This window comes from Petromyzon marinus, chromosome 6, assembly GCF_048934315.1.
Source record: "Petromyzon marinus isolate PM22_M1 ecotype Great Lakes invasive population chromosome 6, UKy_Petmar_22M1.pri1.0, whole genome shotgun sequence".
Taxonomy (NCBI): Eukaryota; Metazoa; Chordata; class Hyperoartia; order Petromyzontiformes; family Petromyzontidae; genus Petromyzon; species Petromyzon marinus.
Window position 1 is genome coordinate 17,009,367 of NC_133672.1, and position 25,436 is coordinate 17,034,802.

Below are 25,436 nucleotides of genomic sequence, written 5' to 3' on the forward strand. Positions count from 1 at the left end.
AAGAGCGACACGACCCTTGGGGGCCTTTGGAGGAGCACTCCGCCAGATGTCTCGTGTCCCACCAGCGGCGCTTGGCCGGGTTCACGACGCGCGGGCCTCAAGCACCCTGGGCGACGAGCAGCGAGCGAGGTTTTCACACAGTTCATGACCAAGCCCTAAAACAAACTTTGTATCCTGATTGCCATAAAAAATGCTTTCCTCGCCATAAACGTAGGGTCGTCAAATAATAAAGACGCGTCAACGATTAGGAAGATCCAAAGGTGGTTATGGAATCGCCTGCTCATCACAAAATGGGCAGTCTCAGGTCAAACGAGAAACCGAGCCGTCAAAAAGGGGCGAGCGGCCGGCACACGGCAGCAGTCAGGCCTCGGCGGACAATGCCCGGGAGCTGGACGGTGGCGTTGGTGGGGGTGGCCGCGGGGGCCCTGTGTCTCACGGTCGGCATGCTGCTGGGACACTTCGCCATCCCCAAGGCGGAGACGAACACGGCGCCCGCCTGGCTGGCCGAGTACGGCCGCGACTTTGACAGCGACGTCGTCGGGCGCCTCCTGTCCGACATCGACACCAAGCGCCTGGAGCAGAACCTCAAGTAGGAGGGCCGCTCCGTGCTTGGTGGCCCGCGGGGCATTGCGACATCCCGAGCGCAAGCGGACACACACACACAGAGACACAGATCCCCCCCCCCCCCCCCCCGTATAGTGGGGCTCAACGATTTGGGGAAAATATCTAATTGCGATTTTTCTGATAGATATTGCGATTGCAATTTGATTTGCGATTACATTTTTTTTTTCAATATTCACTGTGTAATAGGTTTTAAAACATGTGATGGAGCGTTACCACATGATACCATCAAAATATGCTCTATATTATATAATGCAAGGATGAGAACTTAAAAGATATGATTTGCTTCTAACATGTATTCATTAAAACGTTTTAATTGAACTAGAACAATCAAACATAGAACAATTGTTAAGTTAAATAAATAAAGTTATAATAATAAAACATAAAACAATTCCAATCAGAAAGTAATAGGACTTTTCAAATCGCAAAAAATCGCAGCCTTTGCGATTTGCTAATCGCATTGTTAAACATTTCCATTTCCATTTGAAATCGATTAATCGTTCAGCCCTACCGTATAGCCTTAACAGACTGTTGGGGCAAGTGCTGTTAGCGAATAGCACCTATAAAGGCCAGAACGGCACACGGGGGGGTAGGTGGCCAGCACCACGCCGGACCACCTTTGTCTCCCTCGTGGCGATGTTTATTACGCATGGCACCAGGTACTCATTTGAGGCTGAGTGGCACTAGGGGAGGCCCAGGACCGGTTCAGATAATCGTCACCGATGTTGGTCGTTAGTGGGAATCGAACCGCGACAAACACACACACACAGACACCCACAAACACGCGGACACAAACACGCGGACACACAAACACGCAGGCACATACAGACACGCAGACATATACAGACACGCAGACACATACAAACACGCAGGCACATACAGACACGCAGACACATACAAACACGCAGGCACATACAGACACGCAGACATACACACACAAACACGCGCACACACATACACAGACACACACAAACACGCGCACACACATACACACAGACACACACAAACACGCGGACACAAACACGCGGACACACAAACACGCAGGCACATACAGACACGCACACACACACAAACACACAGACACACACATACAAACACGCGCACACACAAACACGCAGACACATACAAACACACGCACACACAAACACGCAGACACATACATACAGACACACGCACACACAAACACGCAGACACATACAAACACACGCACACACATACACACAGACACACACAAACACGCGGACACAAACACGCGGACACACAAACACGCAGGCACATACAGACACGCAGACACACACAAACACACAGACACACACACACAACACGCACACACACATACACACAGACACACAAACACGCGGACACAAACACGCGGACACACAAACACGCGGACACACAAACACGCAGGCACATACAGACACGCAGACACACACAAACACACAGACACACACATACAAACACGCGCACACACAAACACGCAGGCACACACAAACACGCAGACACATACATACACGCAGACACACACAAACACAGACACACACATACAAACACGCAGGCACACACAAACACGCAGGCAGACACAAACACGCAGGCACATACAGACACACAGACACACACAAACACACAGACACACACACAAACACACAGACACATGCAAACACACGCACACACAAACACGCAGACACTAACAGACACACGCACACACAAACACGCAGACACATGCAAACACACGCACACACAAACACGCAGACACTAACAGACACACGCACACACAAACACGCAGACACATGCAAACACACGCACACACAAACACGCAGACACTAACAGACACACGCACACACAAACACGCAGACACATGCAAACACACGCACACACAAACACGCAGACACATACAAACACACGCACACACAAACACGCAGACACATACAAACACACGCACACACAAACACGCAGACACATACAAACACACGCACACACAAACACACAGACACACACAAACACGCGGACACAAACACGCGGACACACAAACACGCAGGCACATACAGACACGCAGACACACACAAACACGCAGGCACATACAGACACGCAGACACAAACACACAGACACACACATACAAACACACGCACACACAAACACGCAGGCACACACAACACACGCAGGCACACACAAACACGCAGGCACATACAGACACGCAGACACACACAAACACACAGACACACACATACAAACACACGCACACACAAACATGCAGACACATACAAACACACGCACACACAAACACGCAGACATACATACAGACACACGCACACACAAACACGCAGACACACAAACACGCGGACACACAAACACGCAGACACATACAAACACACGCACACACATAAAAAATATCCCCCATATAGCCTTAACAGACTGTAGGGGCAAGTGCTGTTAGCGAGCACCTTTGAAGGCCGGAACGATACACGAGGGGGTGGGTGGCCAGCACCACGCCCGACCGCCTTTGTCTCCCAAGTGGCAATGTTTACACACCGCACCAGGTACTCATTTGAGGCTGAGTAGACCTAGGGGAGGCCCGGGACCGGTTCAGATAATTGTCACTGGTGTTGGCCGTGAGCGGGAATCGAACCCAGGTCGCCAGGTTTATAGCGCAGCGCGCTAACCGCTACACTATCGCTCCCCACACACATACAGACACACGCACACACAAACACGCAGACACATACATACAGTCACACGCACACACAAACACGCAGACACACACATACAGTCACACGCACACACAAACACGCAGACACATACATACAGTCACACGCACACACAAACACACAGACACATACAGACTGCAGTCTGTATGTGTCTGTGTCACTCATCACAAGTACACGCACACAGACACACTCCATCCTTTCCCCTATTACGAACACATCAGGAACACCAAAAGACACACACTCGCACCCTGAACAAATTCATCAGCGCGTGTCGACGTAGAGCCGCGAGACGCATTCGCTGAGTAAGGCAGAGCAGACGAGCGAGATGCTTGCGACTGCATTAAAGTTTCATAACGAGGTGGCCGTGGGGACCCAAATGTCAGAACGCTGAGTTGGCACTGCTAAGATCCCAGGTTAGAACTCAAGGTTCAGACTCTTGTGATTAAACCGGGTTACAGATGAGCTGAGTTGATGGTGTCAATCCAGCCACCAATGATTGCAACAACAACAAAAAACCCCACGATGTGAAATTTAGTTTTCTAATTAATTTGGCCGAATTCCAGCTCTGAAAATTATAAATATTAGTTGTCATGCCATGAGCATTACTCTGAAGCTAGGTGGGTGGGAAAGCTCTGCCCCCCCGTGGAGATAAGAGATCACTTGCAGGGATTTAAGAAGTAGTGCTGTGATACCTGCTTCCGGAGGCCATTTCCTCACACGAATGGGGGGCGGGGAGGGGGAATCGGGAGTGAATTCCCTATGCGAGAGTTGCGAATGGATTATTTGTCTCATTGATTATCTCGTGACGTAACTCTGGGAGAACAAACGGGGCAACATCGGGGGGAGGGGGAGAAAGGACGAAAAAAAAGTATCATAGTTATTCGGCAACGACGCATTCGCTCCTGCTAGAGCATGCCAAGGTGGTGGTGGTGGTGGTGGGGGGGAATGTGAACGGGTTTGGCGATACCTCCCTGGGTGCAGGGAGCTGTCCGCGAAGCCCCACCTGGCCAGCACGGCAGGCGACGAGAATCTCGCCAAGCTCATCCTGTCGCGCTGGTCCGACGGAGCAGAGGGCCTCGACCACGCCGAGCTGGTTCCCTACGACGTGCTCCTCTCCTTCCCCGACGAGAAGAACGGAAACAGCGTGACGGTCGGTGCGTTCCGCTCGTGAACGCCGGGCAGGCGCTGACCTCGCAAACACTCGCGCACCCACACGAGAGGGAGGAGACGTTTCGTCACCCGTGAGTCGCCCGGGACACGGTCGCGCGCAGCAATCGTTGACCATCCATTCGAACTTTACCGGGGCAAATGCCGAAAGGTGAACACGGACCCAGGAGGGTGGTCAGTCACACAAGCGGGTGGAGATCTCTGACGTGGGCACTCGACACACGTCAAACACTTACAGACACAGGGAAGGTACACAATCATACATTTTAAAGTCCGTGATTTTTTGTTTCCTCCAATGATGCTAAATTACGTAATATTTCTGTAATTTAAAATCCAAAGTGCTCCCGCGGTGCATGTAATGAACGGGATGGTATGCAGAGCTTAAAACCTCAGCTCCCAAAAATGTATGGAATGCTTTTGTGCCGTGTCCCAAGAATGACTTTCACGCTGTTCATTTAAAATGTGCTTCTGCTGACATTTTGTATGTCGTGACCTCTGTGCGCAGCAGTGATACATCACCCCCATCAACATCACAGCATATGCAGCATTTGTCACAATCACCTTTATCATCATTACTCTCATCAACACTTCCTCCACCATCACCCCCATCGCCCGCAAGAAAACCATGAACCCACTACCACCACCAAAGACAAAGCCTTAACAGACTTTTAGTGAAGTGCATGTTAGCGAGCACCTGTGAAAACCGGCTCGGCACACACAGGGGTGGGTGGCCAGCGCCACGCTGGGTAGCCTTTGTCTCCCCGGTGGCGATGTTTACACACCGCACCAGGTACTCATTTAAGGCTGAATCGACCTAGGGGAGGCCCAGGACTGATTCAGATAATCGTTACCGGTGTTGGCCATCAGCGGAAATCGAACTTAGGTCACTGTTTTTTTTTTGGCACAGCACGCTAACCGCTAGACCACTGCTCCCCACAAGACAACCATCAACCCACTCCCACCACCAATCTCACCATCACCATCAACATCCGGACCTGGCTCCCTCCCCTCCTGGGTGACTCCAGCAGCCTCTCATCGCTGCGGGGACACAGCTCCTCGCAGTCCCCCATGACTCATATGTCTCCGCTGGGGCTCTTTGAAGTGGATGCCCTGGCCTCCAGCAGAGGTAGCCCCGAGCTATGTCCAAGACTAACATTGCACCTTGCACCTGCTCGCCCCTGCACCTGCCCACACGCGGTTGCCCCTGGCCGCACCGCCAGTGAACTCGAGCGGCGTGGAGACCTACACTGCACGAAAGCAGGAGGAGGTGGTGACCGCGGACCAGGAGGACTCAAGCATCGTCCCACCGTACGCCGCTTACTCACCCCCTGGGAGACCAAAGGTGAGCAGCCCATGGACATTGTTTCATCATACGACTGTTCTCTCACACGTTCAAGCCCGCTCGTCAATTCGGTTTCATTCATTTTGTTGTTGTTGTTGGGAACGAGGGTTCGACCAGAGAAAGCTGATGGGAAAGCGTTCGAACAACGAACCACTTGTGAGCGGAGGTCTGGCAGTGAGGCTGCCTGCCCCAAGGCACTCGTGCGGTATTGCGGGAGACCTTACTGAGTCGGCGCTATCGATTCACGGCGGAGTTCCCCTCTCCGTGCGCTCGGTTTTTGCTCTCGCCCGTCGCCAGAGGGCTGCGTTGTGCCTCCCCCCGAGCATCGCCCTCCTGCTCCTGCCCTCTGCTGGGCCACGGTGTAGGTGACACGCGGCGGAAAGTGCCCTTTTGTGAGCGCCGACCGACTGTTTAACACGTAGGCATTCGCGACCAATATTATCCATGACAGGTTTTTTTGGATGACACCCCCCCCTCCCCCACCGAAAAAAAACCCTCTAATATTGACCGACTGTTTGTTCGTTTGTTCCCACACAAGACCCGTAACTCGCAACGCCCACGGAACGAATCAGTTACTTACTTCGACTGGAAGAATCCGATGAGCTATGAAGCTCTTTTTCACAGATGTCCAGTAGGGGCAGGTCAGAAAGTTTAAGCACAGACAGACGCATGGACAACAGAACTCACCATGACCCACACTTGACCCTCAACACACTCTCTGCTCACACAAAATACAAAGACACCCCCCCCCCCCCGTATAGCCTTTACAGACTGTTGGGGCAAGTGCTGTTAGCGGGTAACGCGGCTATATGAAGGCCGATACGGCACACGAGGGGGTTGGGTGGCCAGCGCCACGCCCGGCCGCCTTTGTCTCCCGAGTGGCGATGCTTACACACCGCGCCAGGTACTCATTTGAGGCCGAGTCAACCTAAGGGAAGCCCAGGACCGGATTAAATATCCGCCACTGCTATTAGCCGTGAGCGGGAATCTAGCTCGGGTAGTCAAGGTTCCTAGCACAGTGCGCTAACGGCTGCGCCACCGCTCCACACACCACACACCACCGCATCACCAGTAAACCACACGTAGCCCCACTCCCTCCCATCAGAGCCACGCCGTAGGGTGTACTGTGGAGTCACGTACACCTTGCCATGGGTCGGTGAGCATTCGTCCGTAATTACAACAACTCACTTATAATTGAGCCCGCAATCATTCGTCCCAACTAGCTGCTGTTATACGTCACATTAGTCCAATAATATTCCACGCATCACTCCAACGAAACCCCAGCGCTGCAGAAAGAGAGAACTCGGCGGGGTTTTCTTGAGCGGCGCACGCTTTGGTGCACTCGCATGCTGTGTGCTGTGCGCAGGGCAAGCTCGTGTTCGCAAACTACGGCAGAGCCGAGGACTTTGAGCATCTGAAATCCAGAAACGTGAACCTCACGGGCACCATCGCCATCTGCAAATACGGCAAAGCGGGACGCGCGAGGAAGGTGGAAAGCGGCGTCTCGCACCCCCCCCCCTCCGGGGCCCCGGCCACACCACGAACACCCCAAACGAGCGTTTCGTGTTTTCGCGTTACAATTGCTGTAATACATTTTGGTGTGTTGTTACAGTACTCGTATTTTTACGGCTTGTCTACCCAGGAAAGCCTCACCGAGCCTCGGTACTCGTTTTTCAGCAGGGTCCTGCCGAGGCTTTCCAAGTAGAGCGTGACTATTAAAGCCGCTGCGTGTTTCCCGACGAAAGAATGACGCTGGCAACACAATGGCCTGTTCTTCTTCGAATGAATGTCACGGGACCTTCAAGGTCGGCTGTGGAGCAGACGGCGTGTAATTTTACGGTTAAAACACCCGCAGTATTAACCGGCACGGCCGTCCCGATTCAAACCGCGAACAGGCTAACGATGGGCCATGCCACGTGCTTCTGCTGGTCCAAACAACCAATGCAGACAGTGAGATGACCTGTTCAGGTTTGGGAAATAAACTGCTGCCACTTCGGTGACCATTGCTGAGGTCAAGGGGATGAAAGAGAATTCATATTGAATTTTTCCCATTGACTAGAAAAGGTTATGTTTATTTCAAAAGAGGCCAGCTCAATAAAAACGATTCTTTCCATTGGAAGAGAGAGAGAGAGAAAAAAAATCTATTCCCCATGTATTTTAAGAGAACGCTAGCACAGCAATTGTGTAGCGTAGCGCATCGGGCAAAAAACGCTTGGAAACTACAGCTACATCAACGCCATGTGGTGCACTGCCCCAGTGCGCGGCTAGAGCTCGTCAACCTCAGCCGTTTGTCCCACCAATGGACACGGTCGTACTTGTCGCCGCAGGCAATCAACGCGGAGAGCGTGGGCGTCGTAGGCCTTCTGGTGTACACCGACCCGGCCGACATCAACGACGGGGATGTCGACAACGCCTACCCCAAATCCTGGGGCCTGCCTCGCTCGGGCGTGGAGAGGGGTTCCTACTTCGAGGACATGGGCGACCCTCTGACCCCGTACTACCCAGCAAAAGGTTCGCACCCCCTTCACTTAAACCTAGAACGCCCACACCACGCAGTGGAGATCAACGAAGACAAAGATCCCCCGTGTAGCCTTAACAGACTGTTAGGGCAAAGTGGCTGTTAGCGAGTAGCACCTGTGAAGGTCGGCACGGCACACGATGGGGGTGGGTGGCCAACACCACGCCCGGCCGCCTTTGTCTCCCCAGTACCGATTTGTACACGCCACAGCAGGTACTCATTTCAGGCTGAGTCGACCTAGAGGAGGCCCGGGTACCGGTTCAGATAATCGTCATCGGCGTTGGCCGTGAGCGAAAATCGAACTCGGGTCGCCGGGTTCGTTGCGCAGTGCCGCTAACCGCTCACACCACCGCTCCCCACACAGTGGAGACAAAGGCACGCACAAAGGCACCGCTGCCTGTCAATGGGCGCAGCTCGCTGGCAGACTGAGCACCCCAACGAAGTAAGCCCAACCATCGAGGCTTCAAAGTTCAAACCGACTCGGGACGACGTGTTGTGAGTGAAGATCCTGACGCTCACGTTCTTACTTTATTCTGTTTATAAATATGCTTCACCAGTACCATCCCTTGAGGATGGACCGTCTTGTTTGCAAGGCTGTCCGGGGTGTCAGTTGACAAAATAAAAAAAATTCCATATAAGAGGGCATGTATCTGTTTCGAACATTCAAAATGTTATTTTTTTCTCTCCTGAATGTTTTCCTGTTTAAATTGTAACATGTGACAGTGGGCAGACGCTTGGCATCAGCGAAGGTGCTGGCTGAGTTTCAGCGCAGCGCTGCGTGTGCCGTGCGTGTGGCTAAAGTCGTGGACGACGGCTGTTTCTGAGAATTAATAAACGTGCTTTTCATGCCTCACGCTGCGACTCCCCGCGCCACGCGGAACATCAAAGCATGATCTGAGTTTGAAAGTCGAGGGGCCACAACAAGGGGAATTGTCATGAAAAAAAACACGGGGATCACAAGAGGAATGTGTAACTTAAACGAAACCATTTAACAGGTTTGCAAGCAAAGTGAAAAATTGACGCGCACCCGTCGGTGGTAAATGGGTTTCACTAACGTTGGCTCTACGTGTCTTGGGGGAGAGCGTTCTGTTTTGAGTGTGGCTCCATAGGGCTCGCCCGGCGACAGCGTCTCTCACCAGCGTGACCCATATTGTGTCACAGCTTACGCCTTCCGAAAGAACGACAGCGAGATCAAGTCATTCCCTCCCATCCCAGCCCAGCCGATTGGCTATGAAGATGCCGAGCTCCTCATGAGGTGAGCGCAGTGACCTCGAAGGCCATCGCAGGACACTTTCTCCCCCGGGTCCCCTCCAGCGGCACGGGTGCCCAGTGCATCACCTCAGCCATTCGTGCAGCAGGTGGCAACGTTGCACGTTTAACACTGCCACGCCAATGGCTTGGGCTTCCATAATAGGGGGGGGAGTAGATCGCGTAAATATAAATGTGTCGTTAAACCCGCCACCACCCGACACGGCCAATTAGTAAGGTTTGTCACGTAAACAAAACATGCCAATTCGTTACTAGTACAGCACACCGGTGCGTTGGAGAGTAAATCCACAACATTTACAATTCGAGTACGACGTTTTGCCAGTAATTACAGCTAGCATCATGATAATATTGGTCGCAAAAGCCTACGTGGTTAAACTGGCTGAAGCTTCATTAAGCTGCTCTTGCTGAGCAACCCTGAAATGCTCGCAAACGAGATGGCAGCTCAGCGGATTCCACGAATTCGTTCCAGTACTCGCTATGCCAAAGCTTGTGGGTGAAAGCCCTACGCATCCGTGGGCGTTATAGGTAGGATTTTAGTGAAGCAGTATCTCTTTCGTCTCAGCCATGGCATCAGCAGGATCTTGACTCCAGCTCTGCTGATTTGGGCTGCCACTGCTTCTAACCATATTAATCGTATTCATCAATAAAAAAATTATGATTTATCATATGTACGCTTCTTGGGAGTCAAATGTCCATATCCTGGTGTCAAAGACTCCAAATTAGAGACTGTCGTGCTGTACATAAACACGCGGCACCTATTGCCAATAGCCGTCTGCGGAAGACGATGATTCTGATGATGGGATGCTCAAGCAGAGCATCCCATCACTCGTGACTGGCTAACGCCACTTCACCCGTGCACCCCACTCGCGATGATCCGCGTGCCTCCAGGAAGCTGGCGGGTGAGGCTGCGCCAGCTGACTGGAAAGGGGCCCTGGACTGCCCCTACAACATCGGGCCCGGCTTCTCCGCCCCTGAGGAAAACAGGTGAAGTCCCCCTTGCTGCCTGTCCTGCCAAGGCAGAGGGATGCATCATTGGCCAGTCTCCACGTACACGGGCTAAAGAGCTTGGCTACGTGATGGACAATGATCACACATGCTGAAGTGATCCCACTTCCACCATCCTCATCGCCCTATTTACTACTGTGCACATTGCACGCCGCTTCACAGCGAAAGTTGAGCAACGCCGCCTCTGCCACATTCATATTTCAAGAGTGCGTTTCCAACGCAGAAAATGTGTTATTTATATCCCCGTTAACAGTGACGTGCAAATAAATTCCTTCAATAAGCGAGTGATCAAGACATCCTACAACGTGATCGGGGTCATCCGCGGAAGCACAGAGCCAGGTACAATGTCACTCCACACCAGAATTTTGCAAATTGTCGAAATCGGCCACATCAGGTGCGGGAAACAATGGAAGCAGCGTTCACCAGACATCAGCTGGTGTGTTCGCACAGGGGAAACCTGAGACGTTGCGGAGGGAAACTCTTGGCAGCTGCACTGCCGCAGAGACAGCGGTGGTGCACGCCCTCATGACAGGCTAAATTGAACACGCGAGTGTAAAACTGCACAACCGCGGGGCATACTCCTCCCCGAAGCCAACACCGTCACGGCTTCATACCTCAACCCTTAACAACAGCTGTGGCTGTAGTTGCTCGTAAACAAAAAACAACTCAAAATCCATCGTGCCAGCGTAGGGGTTTAATTTTTTTAACGAGGGGGGGGTGAGGCGGCGTGAAGCGCCCTGCTTCAGTCGCGGGCACGAACCCGTTGGGGGTGTGGGGGGTGTGGGGGGTGGGAGTGCGAGCCGTGGCTGACCGAGGGAGCCGGTGCCGCGGCCTGCAGACCGCTACGTGCTGTACGGGAACCATCGGGACAGCTGGGTGCACGGCGCCATCGACCCCAGCAGCGGCACCAGCGTCATGCTGGAAATAACGCGCGCCCTGGGCAGCATCGTCAAGGAAGGTCAGCCTCCTCCGCCAATCGCTACACAGCCCCAGCCTCCGACCCACGACCCCTGACCCTAATCTCTAATCCCCGATCTCGGTGTGACCCCCCCAGTGTAACCATTGTGCTCTTTCCGCCCCCCCTCCCCCCATGGCCGCTTCGCTCCCCCAGGCCAGTGGAGACCCAAGCGTTCCATCGTGTTTTGCAGCTGGGGGGCGGAGGAGTTCGGACTGATCGGCTCCGTCGAGTGGGCCGAGGTTTCACAAACGACAGAGCCCCCTCCCCCACCACCCCTTGCCCCCCCCCCCCCCTCTCTCACCACCCCCTTATTCGCCCCACCATCCACACCGCCGTCTTGCCTCCATGCCCTCTGAACCAAGCACTGCCCCGATAGGGATGAAGACTCGCACATCGCGAGCGACAACGGTCGCACCGACCCGCACGTGGCCACGAGTTTATGGTTCTTGTTCGTCACGTGTTGAATTGTTAACGGGGCTATGTGGAGCCAGATCCAAGCTCGTGGAAATAGATTCCATGTCACTTTGATGAATGTTAATGCGAAACCTCATGGTCCATCTGATAACGTTATAAAAATGTAGCCCGTGCCATCAGCCGTGATGCTTTACAAGCCGGAAGCCGACCCCCCTGAAACCTCCGCAGATTAAATGCGTGAGGGCCAACGTGGTCTGACATTTTCAGTCACGACACTTATTTAAATATTAAAAGCCTTGTAACAATCTATTTCCTCCACTGCTTTTTTTCTTTCTTTCTTTCAAATTGATCATTCACATTGTTCGGTTGGGGGTCGTGAGTGATTGCCGCTCTCGCCATTCCCAGCAGTCGCCTACGCCTCGGAAGAGCGTCCTTCTGCGCCGTCAGACAGAGGCGTTTGCAAATGAGATGCGCCTCATTTGGACGTGCGAGAGTTTGATGAGCATCCTCCTCAAAAAGCTCGTCTCGCATTTACCAGCCTACTTGTGCTTACAAATACTCGTAGAAATGTCCACGTAATAAGCCGCCTCACTGAGCTATCATTTGTGGCCAGGTCGCCTCTGAAAAAAAGAGCTATATAGCTCAGTGGTAAAATATTTAAAAAAAAAAATGTTTGAGTCGATTTAATTAATTTACTTCGTCTTCGTGTGGACAATAGCCAAAACAACATAGCAGAGCCAGCCTCAGCCTCGTCCGAACGGCTCCACATCAAGAGGCGGGGTGTTTTTCACGAATGCCTTTATTCCGAGGGGCGCTGACACTGGTTGTGGTGGGTGCCACAGTCATTCGCAGCGTGCTTAGGTCACAATGGCCTGGGGGTAAGCCGAGTTGCTCCTTGATGCGTCCGCGTGTGAACGAGCAGACTCGGAGTAATAGCTTCCTCTCTTTTCACAGGAGTATTACAAGACTCTCATGGAGAGGGCCGTGGGCTACATCAATGTTGACATTTCCGTGTTCGGTGAGGACATCCCTGCAGCCCTCTCCCGAGAGAGGGTGGCTGCGGTTTTGTAATTTTCTTCAGCCTTGATAAGAGCCCTTTAAACCGTCATGGCCAAACTGCGATTCATCTTAGCATGCCGACGGCTGTTTAAGGCAGGAAACGCGTACATTTCCCTCTGAGCGTCGCGTGAGAATCATCTCAAGGGTAAATGTCACCCAATACCGGTTCCCATCACGAGGGCGCCGTGCACGTGGAATTTCCTTGGCACGCCGCGCGTAGACCGAGCGCGCTAATCGGAGGCGTGCGAGCAGCAAGTCAGCGGCCTTCCTCCTTTGTTTTTGTTCGTTTGTTTTGTGGGAGGGAGGGGGGTTTAAACTTCGGGACGTAACGACCGTCGGTCAAGCCGACGGTCGTTCTTCACCCCCATCGCAAGCAGCCCCCGGCCACGTTGTTGATGAGGCTCTCTTTCTCTCTCTCGCTCTCTCTTTCTCGTTTCCCCCGAACGCGCAAGCCAATGCGACCTTGCGAGTGCGCGGAACTCCGCCCATGCAGCGCGTCGCCATGGAGGCAGCACGCAACGTAAGCGCACGCGCACAGGGACGCACGCACACGCGCACGCACGCACGCACACACGCGCACGCACACACACAGGGACGCACGCGCACGCACGCACGCACACGCAGGGACAGACACGCCACGCCCACACAACAAAGACACTCATCCCCCCCCCATCCACCCCCCCTCCCCATAGTGTAGCCCTGACAGACTGTTGGGGCAGGTGCTGTTAGCGCGAACAGCACCTGTTAACAACACGAAAGGGGGTGGTTTGGGCAACACCACGCCCTGCCGCCTTTGTCTCCCTCCCCGTGGCGTTGTTTTACACAGCGCGCGAGGTACTCGTTTGAGGCCGAGTCGACCTAGGGGAGGCCCAGGTACCGGTTCAGATGATCGTCACTGGGTGTTGGCCGTGAGCGGGTAATCGAAATCGATTCGTTGGGTTGGTAGCGCGGCGCGCTAACCGCCACACCACCGCTCCCCATAACTCACAAACTCTTTCATCCCTCCTCCTGCTCACGCAAATGCACGCTCCGTCCCCACGCAAAGTGCCCCCACCTCGCATCATCAGTTCGGCTAAAGAAACGCCAGGCATGACACTTTCGGGAAATTGCGGAATTGTCTCTCGCACTTTGGAGAATTGCGTTCCAAATCGGTGACGCTAAGAGTTGTGCTCGTGATTGTGTAACGGATTCGTCCTCAATGGTCAATTCATACCCAATAAGATGTCACCAGAATTCTGTTGCCGTGCAAAAGATTTCTGCCCGCAATTTCTGCTGCCTTCGTTGACGGTTTCGAGGGGGCTCCCCGTGCTCAAGAGGGTCTCGTTACCGCAGCAGAAACGAAAACGTTGACCCAGATTCCGCGCGTTGCCGTTCTCTCTCTCTCTCTGCCAGGTGAAGCACCCGGACCTGTCGGGCAGCCACAAGTCCGTGTATGACGTGTGGCTCTCGCACTACAACAGAACTAGCCCCTCGCTGGGCGTCATCCCCAAGTGAGCTGATCACCCCCCCCCCCAAACACCACCGACACACGCTGGAATCATCTTGGCGGGCATGGCCCAGTGTTTGTTCAGTTTCACCAAGGACAACAGAGTAAGAGGGTAGAGAGGTCACAGGTAATCGTGGGGCGTGGGATCTCTGCCATCCCTCCTGGGATTGCCCGCCGTGTCGGCAGACGCACACCTTTAAACGACTCCCCCCCCACCCCCCCGCCGTGGATAACTGGTGAGGTTCCAAAACAGGACGCTTTCGTTTCGACAAGAAGCCCCAGGCCGAGTGGCAGCTGACTCTCTCTCCGTGCAGAACAAATTGCGCGCGTTAAAGGCGAGCGGCGTGGAGCTGCTGTGTGGTGCAGGCAGGCAGGCAGGCCATCGTGGTGGCACAGAGGAGGGCACTGCCAACTTGACCTGAGCCTGTGCTGTTCCTAGTGCCGGGTGAAGCTTAAGTGCGGGGCCTGTAGCATATGTTGTTAAAAAGGGGCCCTAAATAAAAAAAACATAAATATTAAAAAACTATTTTTTTACTTGCATAGTAAAGTAATTGCCTATTTTTACGTGCTATACAGCCAAATAATACGACAAATCGCTAAACTTAAACACCCAGTCGTTCATAAAAGTTGAAGGCGGTATAGTACTATAGTAATAGAGCAAGTGCAGAATCACTGAACCGGAATTTATAGCTTGAAATCATTTAGCGCGGGGACCCTTGAAAGTGCGGGGTTTCGTAGCATACGCAGCTACTGTTGCTCCTCGGGTAATCCGGCACTGGCTTGCACACCTCTCTCCGCGTGCAGACTGCTGGAGATCGGGGACGGGAGTGACTACGGGCCCTTCATCCACTACCTGGGCGTGCCGTGCATCGACTTCTCGTACACGTACGACAGCGTACGTGCCCGCGCCGGCGACCACACAACGCTCAGCCAAGGCAATCGGAACCGCACTCTATGTACCGTCAACAAAACAGCTTTGCGTTGTTTATTTTTTTTTGTTCACAGAGTAAATCCAAGGCTCGCATATATCCGGCGTACCATACCGGCTACGACACGTTCGACTACGCCTCCACCTTCATCGACCCGGGTACGATGTCTTCAACGCCTATCAAAGGCCCACTCTGTACCGGATGCAGTCTCTCCGTTCTCCAATTCCTGCATATACCACCGCGTGATTCCACGTGCACACCCCTAAACCACTCTGCCCGCCCCCCACCCCCGACGCAGGCTTCACGAGTCACCAGGCTGTGGCTCGAACGGCTGCCTACACCCTGCTGCGCCTCGCGGACTCCCTGCTGCTGCCCTACAATGGCATGGACTACGTGGAGACTCTGCTCGCCATGCACGCCACGCTCGCCTCCAATCATGGGCAGCTGCTCGACGCTCAGGGCATCTCACTCGGTTGGTACACGTGCGTCGCGCGGGCATCAATCACACCGAGCGGAGTGTGCAGGTTGCACATCGGGGGCGGTGCAATAGGCGAGCACGTGGTCGGCGTGCCAAGGCAGTACAACAGAGCAGAATCAGAATCTTTGATTTATCCTGGAGGAATCTGATGAGCGATAAAGCAATGTCTCACAGATGTCCGGTAGGGGCGGGTAAGAACGTTACAACAACGAACAGTACAACAACGTGAGATTGTGCAAAGTACAAGGAACGTAAACAAATCACCCAAATTTTTACTTTCAACTTTCGTGACTGCAGGAATTCGTATTCTTTGGTTCTTTCGGTAAAGTCACGTAGACATAAAATATATATATTTTTTTTATTTAGTTGGGAATAAAATTAAACAAATCATGACGTTTCGATCGCAGCACAAGCGGCGATCGAAACGTCGTGATTTGTTTGATTTCATTTCTACCCACGTGACTTCACCGAAAGAACCAAAGAGTATGGATTGCTGCAGTCGCGAAAGCTTCAAAATCAAGATTGAACCAAGGAATAAAATCACCCAAACACAAACAAATGCAACACTCAACCATCCCCGTCCTACCAGGCAAAGCCTACCGAGGTATTAACTTATTTTTCAGAAGCGACCTGACCTCAAATATTACCAGGGCAGCACATTGGGAGGCCAGCATCGAGTGAGCAACAGTAGCCGTGGCTGGACGCATGAGAGAAGTGCAAAGAAAAAGCCGTTTTGCAGGCGTTGTAAGACAAGTTTTTTTTCTTCCACATTACAATCAGTAAATGTTATACATGTGCAGTGACTGCATGCGTGAAGGACGCGTATAAAGGTCTAAAATATATCAGGTAAAATTGTCTTCTTTGGTTCTTCGGTAAAGTCACGTAGAATGAGAATAAAATAACTAAATAATAATAATCTCGTTCTACGTGACTTTACCCAAAGAACCAAAGAACATGAATCCTTGCAGTCACGAAAGCTTTAAATCGAAAGGTAAAATTGTATTGAGGCTGTGGGCCTGTGGCCTCTGAGTCAACAGCGGTTCAGCTTTAGTTAATTTGTAATTGTACTCCGATCAGTCTAAACAGAATCTGTCCGAGCCGAGTTAGACTACAGGTAATTCATTCTTTAACGGTGATTTATTGTTTTGGTAATATTTTCGATTTTTCACGCGATACAGTTGCTTTACTCTCATTCCCATTTGCATCATTGCTGCACTTGATCGTTTTTGCGTTTTGTCATTTTGTTGACACAGATCCCTGTAGCAAAGAAGATTTTTTTTTATCCTGGCCTCTCTCGAGTCCTCACCTGTTTTAACAAATGCAAGGAAAACTTGAACTCGAGTCCAGCACCGAATCAGCAGCTGTGGCGAGATGTTAATTACCTCGCCCAGTATGCAGGAAGGTCGTGGGTTCCATTCCAATCATGACGACTGCTGTGTATTTGGAGTTTGCGCGTCTCTCTCCCCTTGGTCGTGTGGATTTTTCTCCAGGTCCTCCGGTTTTTTCCCCTCCACATTTAGAACCATGCGTTTAAGTTATTTGCCTAAGTTTCCACATGATAAGCCACTTCATTGAGCTATCATTTGTGGCCTGGTCGCTTCTGAAACAAACAGCTATGTAGCTCAGTGGGCCTCACTTGGTAAAATAGAAACAAAGAGTTTATTGCGAGTTTAAATGTTAACCATCCACAGTTGTTAACGTAACTTCTGATCGACAGACGATCTCAAGTCGGCGGTCGAGGATTTATCAAAGGCCGCGGAGGATCTCAACATCCTCATCAGCGCGGTGAACCCGGACACAGAGTGAGTTCCCTCCCCTCCTTGAGGGCCTACTTTGTGCTGCTGCCTTGGTGGGGTCTGGGACTGTTTTTGTTGTTGTATTTGCTGCCTTGCCCAAGCTTGATAAATCGGACTTATGTAATTTTCATAAATAATGCGTTATGCCCTTATTTATTGTTTTGTGACTTGCTTACCGTTTTCTCGATTTTTTCACTCCCGTCGTGTTTTTGTTGTAACTCGCTGACCCGCCCATACTGGACATCTGTGAAAAAAAAAAACAGCTTCATAGCTCATAGGAATCCTAACTCCAAATAAAGATTCCGATTGTGCACACGTCTCGCGCCAGGTGACCTCACGCGTTCGGTGCTGTCAACATGTTTTCATAAAATGGGACACGCATGAAGGGAAATTTCAAGTCAAACTCGGTTATTACACAAAAAATATAATGAAGATTAGCTTGCCCTAATGACACCGCTCTCATTCATGTGCGCGAGTAGCCAATGCAGATAGGACTGCAAAGTAAGCCCAACAGCAACACTGTTGGGACTCCTGTCAGCATCCCGCTCTCAATCGGTTTACCAGCACTTATATGCACGGTATATTTAAACTACCTCCACAAGTGAAATGCACATATTACACTGTATGTGAAATAGAGTACGTACACATTGAAATATGTATTATATTACCCATATCGGCCACTGCTGGATTAAAGCCTCCCCAAGCTATACAATTCTCACGACGTTTCGACTGCAACACAAGCAATCATCATCAGGTGTGAAAACCACAGCAAGGACATTTGAAAAAAGCAATATGAACCAAGAATATGAATCCCTGCAGTCGCGAAAGCTTTAAAGCAAAAAAATAAAAAACCTCCCCAAGCGGTCACATGTATTCTGTCCCCTTCATACACGAAAGTACATTTACTTTCAAGACGATTACCATCAAAGTAAACTCCCTCATCCCGATGAATTAATTATTCAGTGAAAAACTCGGTGCAGCCAAAACAACGAAGGGCTCGAATGTCCGGGTGAAGGGCTCCATTCCAAGCGGCGAGTGGGGGCCACACAGCCAGGGCATGTACCGCGGCCACCGCGGCCCCGTTGAGGAGAGGGAGATGCGGCCTCCACCCAAGGAGCGGCTCCTCTCTCCGAAACCCGTCCCCGGGTGCCGTGCGGATCCACCATCCCGCGGCTCCTGTGCAAGTGCTCACTGGCCGTACCAGCTACGCTTTTGAAGTCACACGGTGATCAAAGTTGTATCTGTTGATGCAGACCAATGAAGGTGCGTGCGATTAACGACCAGCTGATGCTCCTGGAGAGAGCGTTCACCGACCCCGTGGCCTTTCCCGACAAGCTCTACTACAGGTGCGCGCCGCACATCGTCACCCTCACAACGACACGCACAACTTTCGGGTGACCTTGGCCGCGCAAATTATAAAAGCGCAAAAAAAATAACAAAAATCGGGAACAAATTGCAAAAAAGGAATGCATCTATCACACGATGAGTGATTGAAAATATCGCGAGCACAATTCCCCGCAGCACAAATCGGCTCGGGCAGATTACCTCCAAACAGAACACTGCACAAAATACAAAACTAAGCTATGGAAATATTACACATTAATTAGATGTAGGGTGACGATAGGACTAATATATTCATAAACAATGATATCATGCAAGTGAAGTTTTCATAAAGAATCTACAGCTTAGCTACAAATTGTGATTTAAATGGGAAAATAACCCAGCACATTTTTGAAATGATAGTATTCTACGTTTTTCGGGGTATTAACCCCGAATGAGTGGGGCCCATGTGAAGTTTACACCCATAGCTCTACTTGAGGGATGCAAACAGCACACCACCATCACATCAGCACACACACACACAGCTCTACACAAACACACACACGCCCCTTCTCCCAATAAGTCACCGACACAAACCCACACATTTTCAGACAACACAGCAGCAGCAGCCTTGAATTTTCTAATTCCCGCAGCTGCCGCAGTCAGTAGTTAATGAAGTCTCTGCGCTTCTGAAAGGGTTAAAGCGTTCAGCACGTTTTACTTGGAAGCCATTTCCATGGCAGCTGCTTCCATGGGAACCGTTTTCATAGAAACCCATTTATGTGGGAAGCATTTACATGGGACCCAGTGGGGGGTTGAGTCCAGCCTGCCCAGCCCCCATCTAGCCCACCCAGGCCCCTACAGCCTACTATATAACCCACCCAGCCTTCTACAGCCCACCAAATAACCCACATAGCCCTCGACACCACTTTATACCCTACAACACAGCCCGCCCAGCCCGCTACAACACTCTATACCTGGTAACAAGCCCACCCAGCCCCCCCGATAGCACTTTACACCCAGCCATACATCCCACCCAACCCTCTACAGCCACCCACTAGCCCACCCACGAGCCCACCCAGCCCTCTAAAGGCTGTTAGGTTCAGCACACTCCCCACATTTCCAGTTCACTCGCTGTGACCTGCATGACGAACCATCAGAATTCACACCGGCACACCGGCGTCTGTTAAACGGGCATTGGGGGTTTTTGTTTGTCGTAATTTACAGATTTGCTTGTACAGCAATGCTTGTACAACTCCTGAGCGACACACATTGTCCGTCTTAGACATTAAGCCCCACCTGCCACCGGTCGCTGCTGCTGCCGCCACTGGGTCATTTCCCACCGGCCATGCCGGGGTTCCCCACGGCGCGGTCAGAGCCACTTCCCCCCGGAGGCCCCCATATCCCGTGGAAGCTCGTGTCCCGTCCACCCCAGTGCATCACCACCTTTCATGTGGGCACGGTCGCTACAGGCACGTGGTGTGGACTCCACGCTCGTCCGCGGTGGAGGCCTTCCCCGGGGTGGTGGACGCCGTGGGCGACATCCTGGCGGGGTCGGGCTCCTGGGACCGAGTGCGGCAGCACTTGGCGGCCGCCACCTACGCCGTGCAGTCGGCCGCCAGCACGCTGCGCTCGGCAGCCTGAGCAGGGCCCCGGCGGGGAGGTAGGTGTACGGGTACAGTAGGTGTACAGGTACAGTAGGTGTACAGGTACAGGTAGGTGTGCAGGCGCAGAGGGGCGCAGGTGTGCTGGGAGGACCGGCTTCAATTTTCCTTGTTCTGCACGTGCGTACCCGTCATGCCTTCCCATCGAGTGTTTTGTCTTGTGCAACGAAAGTCTTTTCATTGCCGTTCAATGTCCACTGTGTTCGTTGGCCGTTCGTGGCATCGTTTGTTATGGCCGAATATTACGAGTGCCTGATTGCTTAAGAGTGAACGCACCTCTTTGCTTATGAACACAGGAAGAGGTGATGGAGGCGATGGCTGTGGCGGTGAGCGGGAAGCGATGGTGGACGTCAGCGTGGAGGGATGCATGTGCAAGAGGGTTCACAAATATCTCACTGCGATCTGTAAAATATAAACCACATGCCAACGTACCAACACAAGCACATTAAACAACGTCCCACTTTTCAAATAAATCTCTGAAATGACATTAAAACACTAAGCATTAAAAATAATCGTTCATCTTCTCTTACATACAATATTTAGTTTACACCATAAGAGAAGGAGGGGTGGAGACAGAAACAAAGATTTCTCACCACACAAACCACGAAGCGAGCAATAATGACGACTTTATGCTGGGTATGCTGTTTGGTTTATTTTGTGACTTCAGGGCTCGAGTCGTGTCATCACATCCACCCTGATATCCTGTCTGAAGCAATGGTCTGGAAATTTACAATTGCTCAGGATCACAACACACAATTCCGAATCCCAACCCCCATCGCCGAGTCCCGAGGCTTTAACAGACACGAGAAGGCCCCACCACAGTGGCCAGGCAGAGGCATCCCTGCTGCCCTGCGTCGTCAGCGATGTTTAAGTTTACTCGTATGTATGTATGTTGAACTTCTTTCACATCGTACATAGCCAGTCAGACATGCGGGGAAGGACAATAAACTAAACACAAAAAGCAGTTATAAAGAACTGAGTTTTAAATCTCGATTTAAAAGTGCATAGCTCCAGTGACATCCTAATGTCAGAAGGAAGAGCGTTCCAGACGGCCGCAGAAGTGTATCTTATAGCGTGCGACGCAGTAACCGTCTTTCTTCGATCGCCAACCAGAAGCCACTGCTGCTGTGAGGATGACCGGAGTCCGACTGATGGTTTACGCTCCTTGACGAGATCAGCGAGGTATTGTGTGTGCTCCGATGAAGTTGAGCGTGCTGTTTGGAGGAACATCCCCTGTGCTAGTTCACCGGTGTTACCGGTGGTGGTGGTGGTGCTATAAAAGGGAAATGGGTAGACCTGCCACCGCTTGCTCAGGCCACCACTGGCGGGTGCGCCTCTGCTAGAAAAAAAAACTCTGGAGCGCATTTTGGTCTACTCTTCCACAGTGGCCAGACGTCTTGGACTTACTGCGCTGTAACCCCATTCATACCGCTGTTGGGCAGACGGCGGCGGTGGGTTTGGGATTTGAGAAACCTGGACCGTCGTTTCCACTGCTGTGCGACGGGATGATACAATCGCACCGGTGGCCTCCGGTGCACCGACCACTGCATCTCCGCAGCCCTCGCTGGACGCGTGAGTTACAGTAAAGCAACAGCAGCAGCAGCAGGGGTTTCGAGGCGCTTGAGAGAAAGGGCGTCCCACAAAGTGTTTGCTTCGAGAAGCTGGACTGACGAACACGCCTGAGAGCCTCGGGCCACAGACACATAGAAGTTGAGTTGTCTTCATAAGAGAGTTATGAAAGCCGTAGGTAATAGATATACAAGTCTTACTAACCATTTTATAAATGCTCTATGTGCCCTCCACCTGCTGTACGGACAGCGTCGAGTCGATAGTTGAATTCGCCCCAAACGCCTCTCTCTTCTCACGTTTTGCTCCGAGGTGCGAGGTCGCCCTGTGCTCTTCCCCTTACATCAATAGCAGCCTGTTTCCTCAAATTGTCGGTACCAACGTCGAATGCTCTTTGACATTGGCGGGTCAATGCCAAAACGCCGTTGAAACGCACGCTGCACTGCAATTACGGATTCAGTCTTGCTGAACTGCAGAACGCAAAACGCCCCTTGTGTTGCGGGGGTCACCGCCTTGCGAATGACTGAGGCTAGGGGCTGTTTGTGTTCACTGGGGTCACCATCTAGGGAATGACTGAGGCTAGGGGCTGTTTGTGTTCACTGGGGTCACCATCTAGAGAATGACTGAGGCTAGGGGCTGTTTGTGTGCTGGGAGAGGCATCTAGAGAGTGACTGAGGCGAAGGGCTGTTTGTGTTCACTGGGGTCACCATCTAGAGAATGACTGAGGCTAGGAGCTGTTTGTGTTCACTGGGGTCACCATCTAGAGAATGACTGAGGCTAGGAGCTGTTTGTGTTCACTGGGGTCACCATCTAGATAATGACTGAGGCTAGGGGCTGTTTGTGTGCTGGGAGAGGCATCTAGAGAGTGACTGAGGCTAGGGGCTGTTTGTGTTCACTGGGGTCACCATCTAGAGAATGACTGAGGCTAGGAGCTGTTTGTGTTCACTGGGGTCACCATCTAGAGAATGACTGAGGCTAGGAGCTGTTTGTGTTCACTGGGGTCGCCATCTAGAGAATGACTGAGGCTAGGGGCTGTTTGTGTGCTGGGAGAGGCATCTAGAGAGTGACTGAGGCTAGGGGCTGTTTGTACGCTGGGGTCACCATCTAGAGAATGACTGAGGCTAGGGGCTGTTTGTGTTCACTGGTGTCACCATCTAGAGAATGACTGAGGCTAGGAGCTGTTTGTGTTCACTGGGGTCACCATCTAGAGAATGACTGAGGCTAGGGGCTGTTTGTGTGCTGGGAGAGGCATCTAGAGAGTGACTGAGGCTAGGGGCTGTTTGTACGCTGGGGTCACCATCTAGAGAATGACTGAGGCTAGGGGCTGTTTGTGTTCACTGGTGTCACCATCTAGAGAATGACTGAGGCTAGGAGCTGTTTGTGTTCACTGGGGTCACCATCTAGAGAATGACTGAGGCTAGGGGCTGTTTGTGTTGTGGGGTCACCATCTAGAGAATGACTGAGGCTAGGGGCTGTTTGTGTTCACTGGGGTCACCATCTAGAGAATGACTGAGGCTAGGAGCTGTTTGTGTTCACTGGGGTCACCATCTAGAGAATGACTGAGGCTAGGGGCTGTTTGTGTTCACTGGGGTCACCATCTAGAGAATGACTGAGGCTAGGGGCTGTTTGTGTGCTGGGAGAGGCATCTAGAGAGTGACTGAGGCTAGGGGCTGTTTGTGTTCACTGGGGTCACCATCTAGAGAGTGACTGAGGCTAGGGGCTGTTTGTGTGCTGGGGTCACCATCTAGAGAATGACTGAGGCTAGGGGCTGTTTGTGTTCACTGGGGTCACCATCTAGAGAGTGACTGAGGCTAGGAGCTGTTTGTGTTCACTGGGGTCACCATCTAGAGAGTGACTGAGGCTAGGGGCTGTTTGTGTGCTGGGGTCACCATCTAGAGAGTGACTGAGGCTAGGGGCTGTTTGTGTTGTGGGGTCACCATCTAGAGAATGACTGAGGCTAGGGGCTGTTTGTGTACTGGGGTCACCATCTAGAGAGTGACTGAGGCTAGGGGCTGTTTGTGTTCACTGGGGTCACCATCTAGAGAATGACTGAGGCTAGGGGCTGTTTGTGTGTTGGGGTCACCATCTAGAGAGTGACTGAGGCTAGGGGCTGTTTGTGTTGTGGGGTCACCATCTAGAGAGTGACTGAGGCTAGGGGCTGTTTGTGTACTGGGGTCACCATCTAGAGAATGACTGAGGCTAGGGGCTGTTTGTGTGCTGGGGTCACCATCTAGAGAATGATTGAGGCTAGGAGCTGTTAGTTCACTGGGGTCACCATCTAGAGAATGACTGAGACTAGGGGCTGTTTGTGTTCACTGGGGTCACCATCTAGAGAATGACTGAGGCTAGGGGCTGTTTGTGTGCTGGGGCCACCATCTAGAGAATGACTGAGGCTAGGAGCTGTTTGTGCGCTGGGAGAGGCATCTAGCAGTAATCATCTGAAACGTTACGCCCCGCCCTCTCTACGCCCCGCCCTCTCAAGTGGTTAGGGTTTCATTCATGGGCGGTTCGTGGTTGCAGAGATTTAGCGATTTCAAAATCGGGTCCATCTTTTTGATACGCCCTGTATATACACACCGAGGGAAAATTGAGGAATGTGTCCACGGAGAGAAAGTCGCTGTATTTACAAGACAGCCATGAGAAAAAAGCACATGAGCGTTTACAGTTACGTTTTGCGGTGAGTGGGCCCCTAGAGTTTAAATGGATGGCACTTGCCTAAAGCATTGGGCGACAGCAGCGTTTGTTTAAGAGGCCTCCCTGGCAATGAGAACTCGAAGGTTAAAACTCGTTCAGAGTTTTACCTATGTGAACAAATGCTGTTCACATGGGAAAAGGAACACACCCTCGCCATCAAGACACGCACCTCACTACCAACACACACACCTCACCACCAACACACACCCCTCACTACCAACACACACACCTAACCACCAACACACACCCCTCACTACGAATACACACCTCACCACCAACACACACACCTCACCACCAACACACACACCTCACTACCAACACACACCCCTCACTACGAAGACACACCTCCCCACTAACACACACCCTCACCACCAAGACACGCACCTCACTACCAACACACACACCTCACCACCAACACACACCCCTCACTACCAACACACACACCTC

At 52.0% G+C, this 25,436-nt stretch overlaps 1 protein-coding gene across 1 annotated transcript; it reads left to right on the forward strand.

The window, feature by feature from the left end:
• The first annotated feature begins 266 nt into the window (after window positions 1-266).
• Window positions 267-21,693, forward strand: NAALADL1 (N-acetylated alpha-linked acidic dipeptidase like 1). The gene is made up of 20 exons (XM_032947658.2): window positions 267-589; window positions 4,306-4,478; window positions 5,712-5,833; window positions 7,200-7,322; window positions 8,161-8,344; window positions 9,513-9,606; window positions 10,509-10,604; window positions 10,879-10,964; window positions 11,464-11,583; window positions 11,737-11,822; window positions 12,952-13,015; window positions 13,509-13,576; window positions 14,449-14,546; window positions 15,347-15,437; window positions 15,548-15,629; window positions 15,770-15,943; window positions 17,667-17,751; window positions 18,999-19,091; window positions 20,538-20,728; window positions 21,026-21,693. The coding sequence occupies exons 1-19, from the start codon at window positions 267-269 to the stop codon at window positions 20,707-20,709; spliced, it is 2,334 nt and encodes a 777-aa protein (XP_032803549.2). The 3' UTR covers window positions 20,710-20,728; window positions 21,026-21,693.
• Window positions 21,694-25,436: the final 3,743 nt, after the last annotated feature.

What these genes read in the sequence shown, in the direction of transcription:
- NAALADL1 (XM_032947658.2), top strand. Translation starts at nt 267, where the DNA reads ATGGAATCGCCTGCTCATCACAAAATGGGCAGTCTCAGGTCAAACGAG. An exon ending in GCTCCGTCGAGTGGGCCGAG is followed by an intron (nt 11,823 to 12,951) that starts GTTTCACAAACG and finishes CTCTTTTCACAG; the next exon opens with GAGTATTACAAGACTCTCAT. An exon ending in CCCGACAAGCTCTACTACAG is followed by an intron (nt 19,092 to 20,537) that starts GTGCGCGCCGCA and finishes CGGTCGCTACAG; the next exon opens with GCACGTGGTGTGGACTCCAC.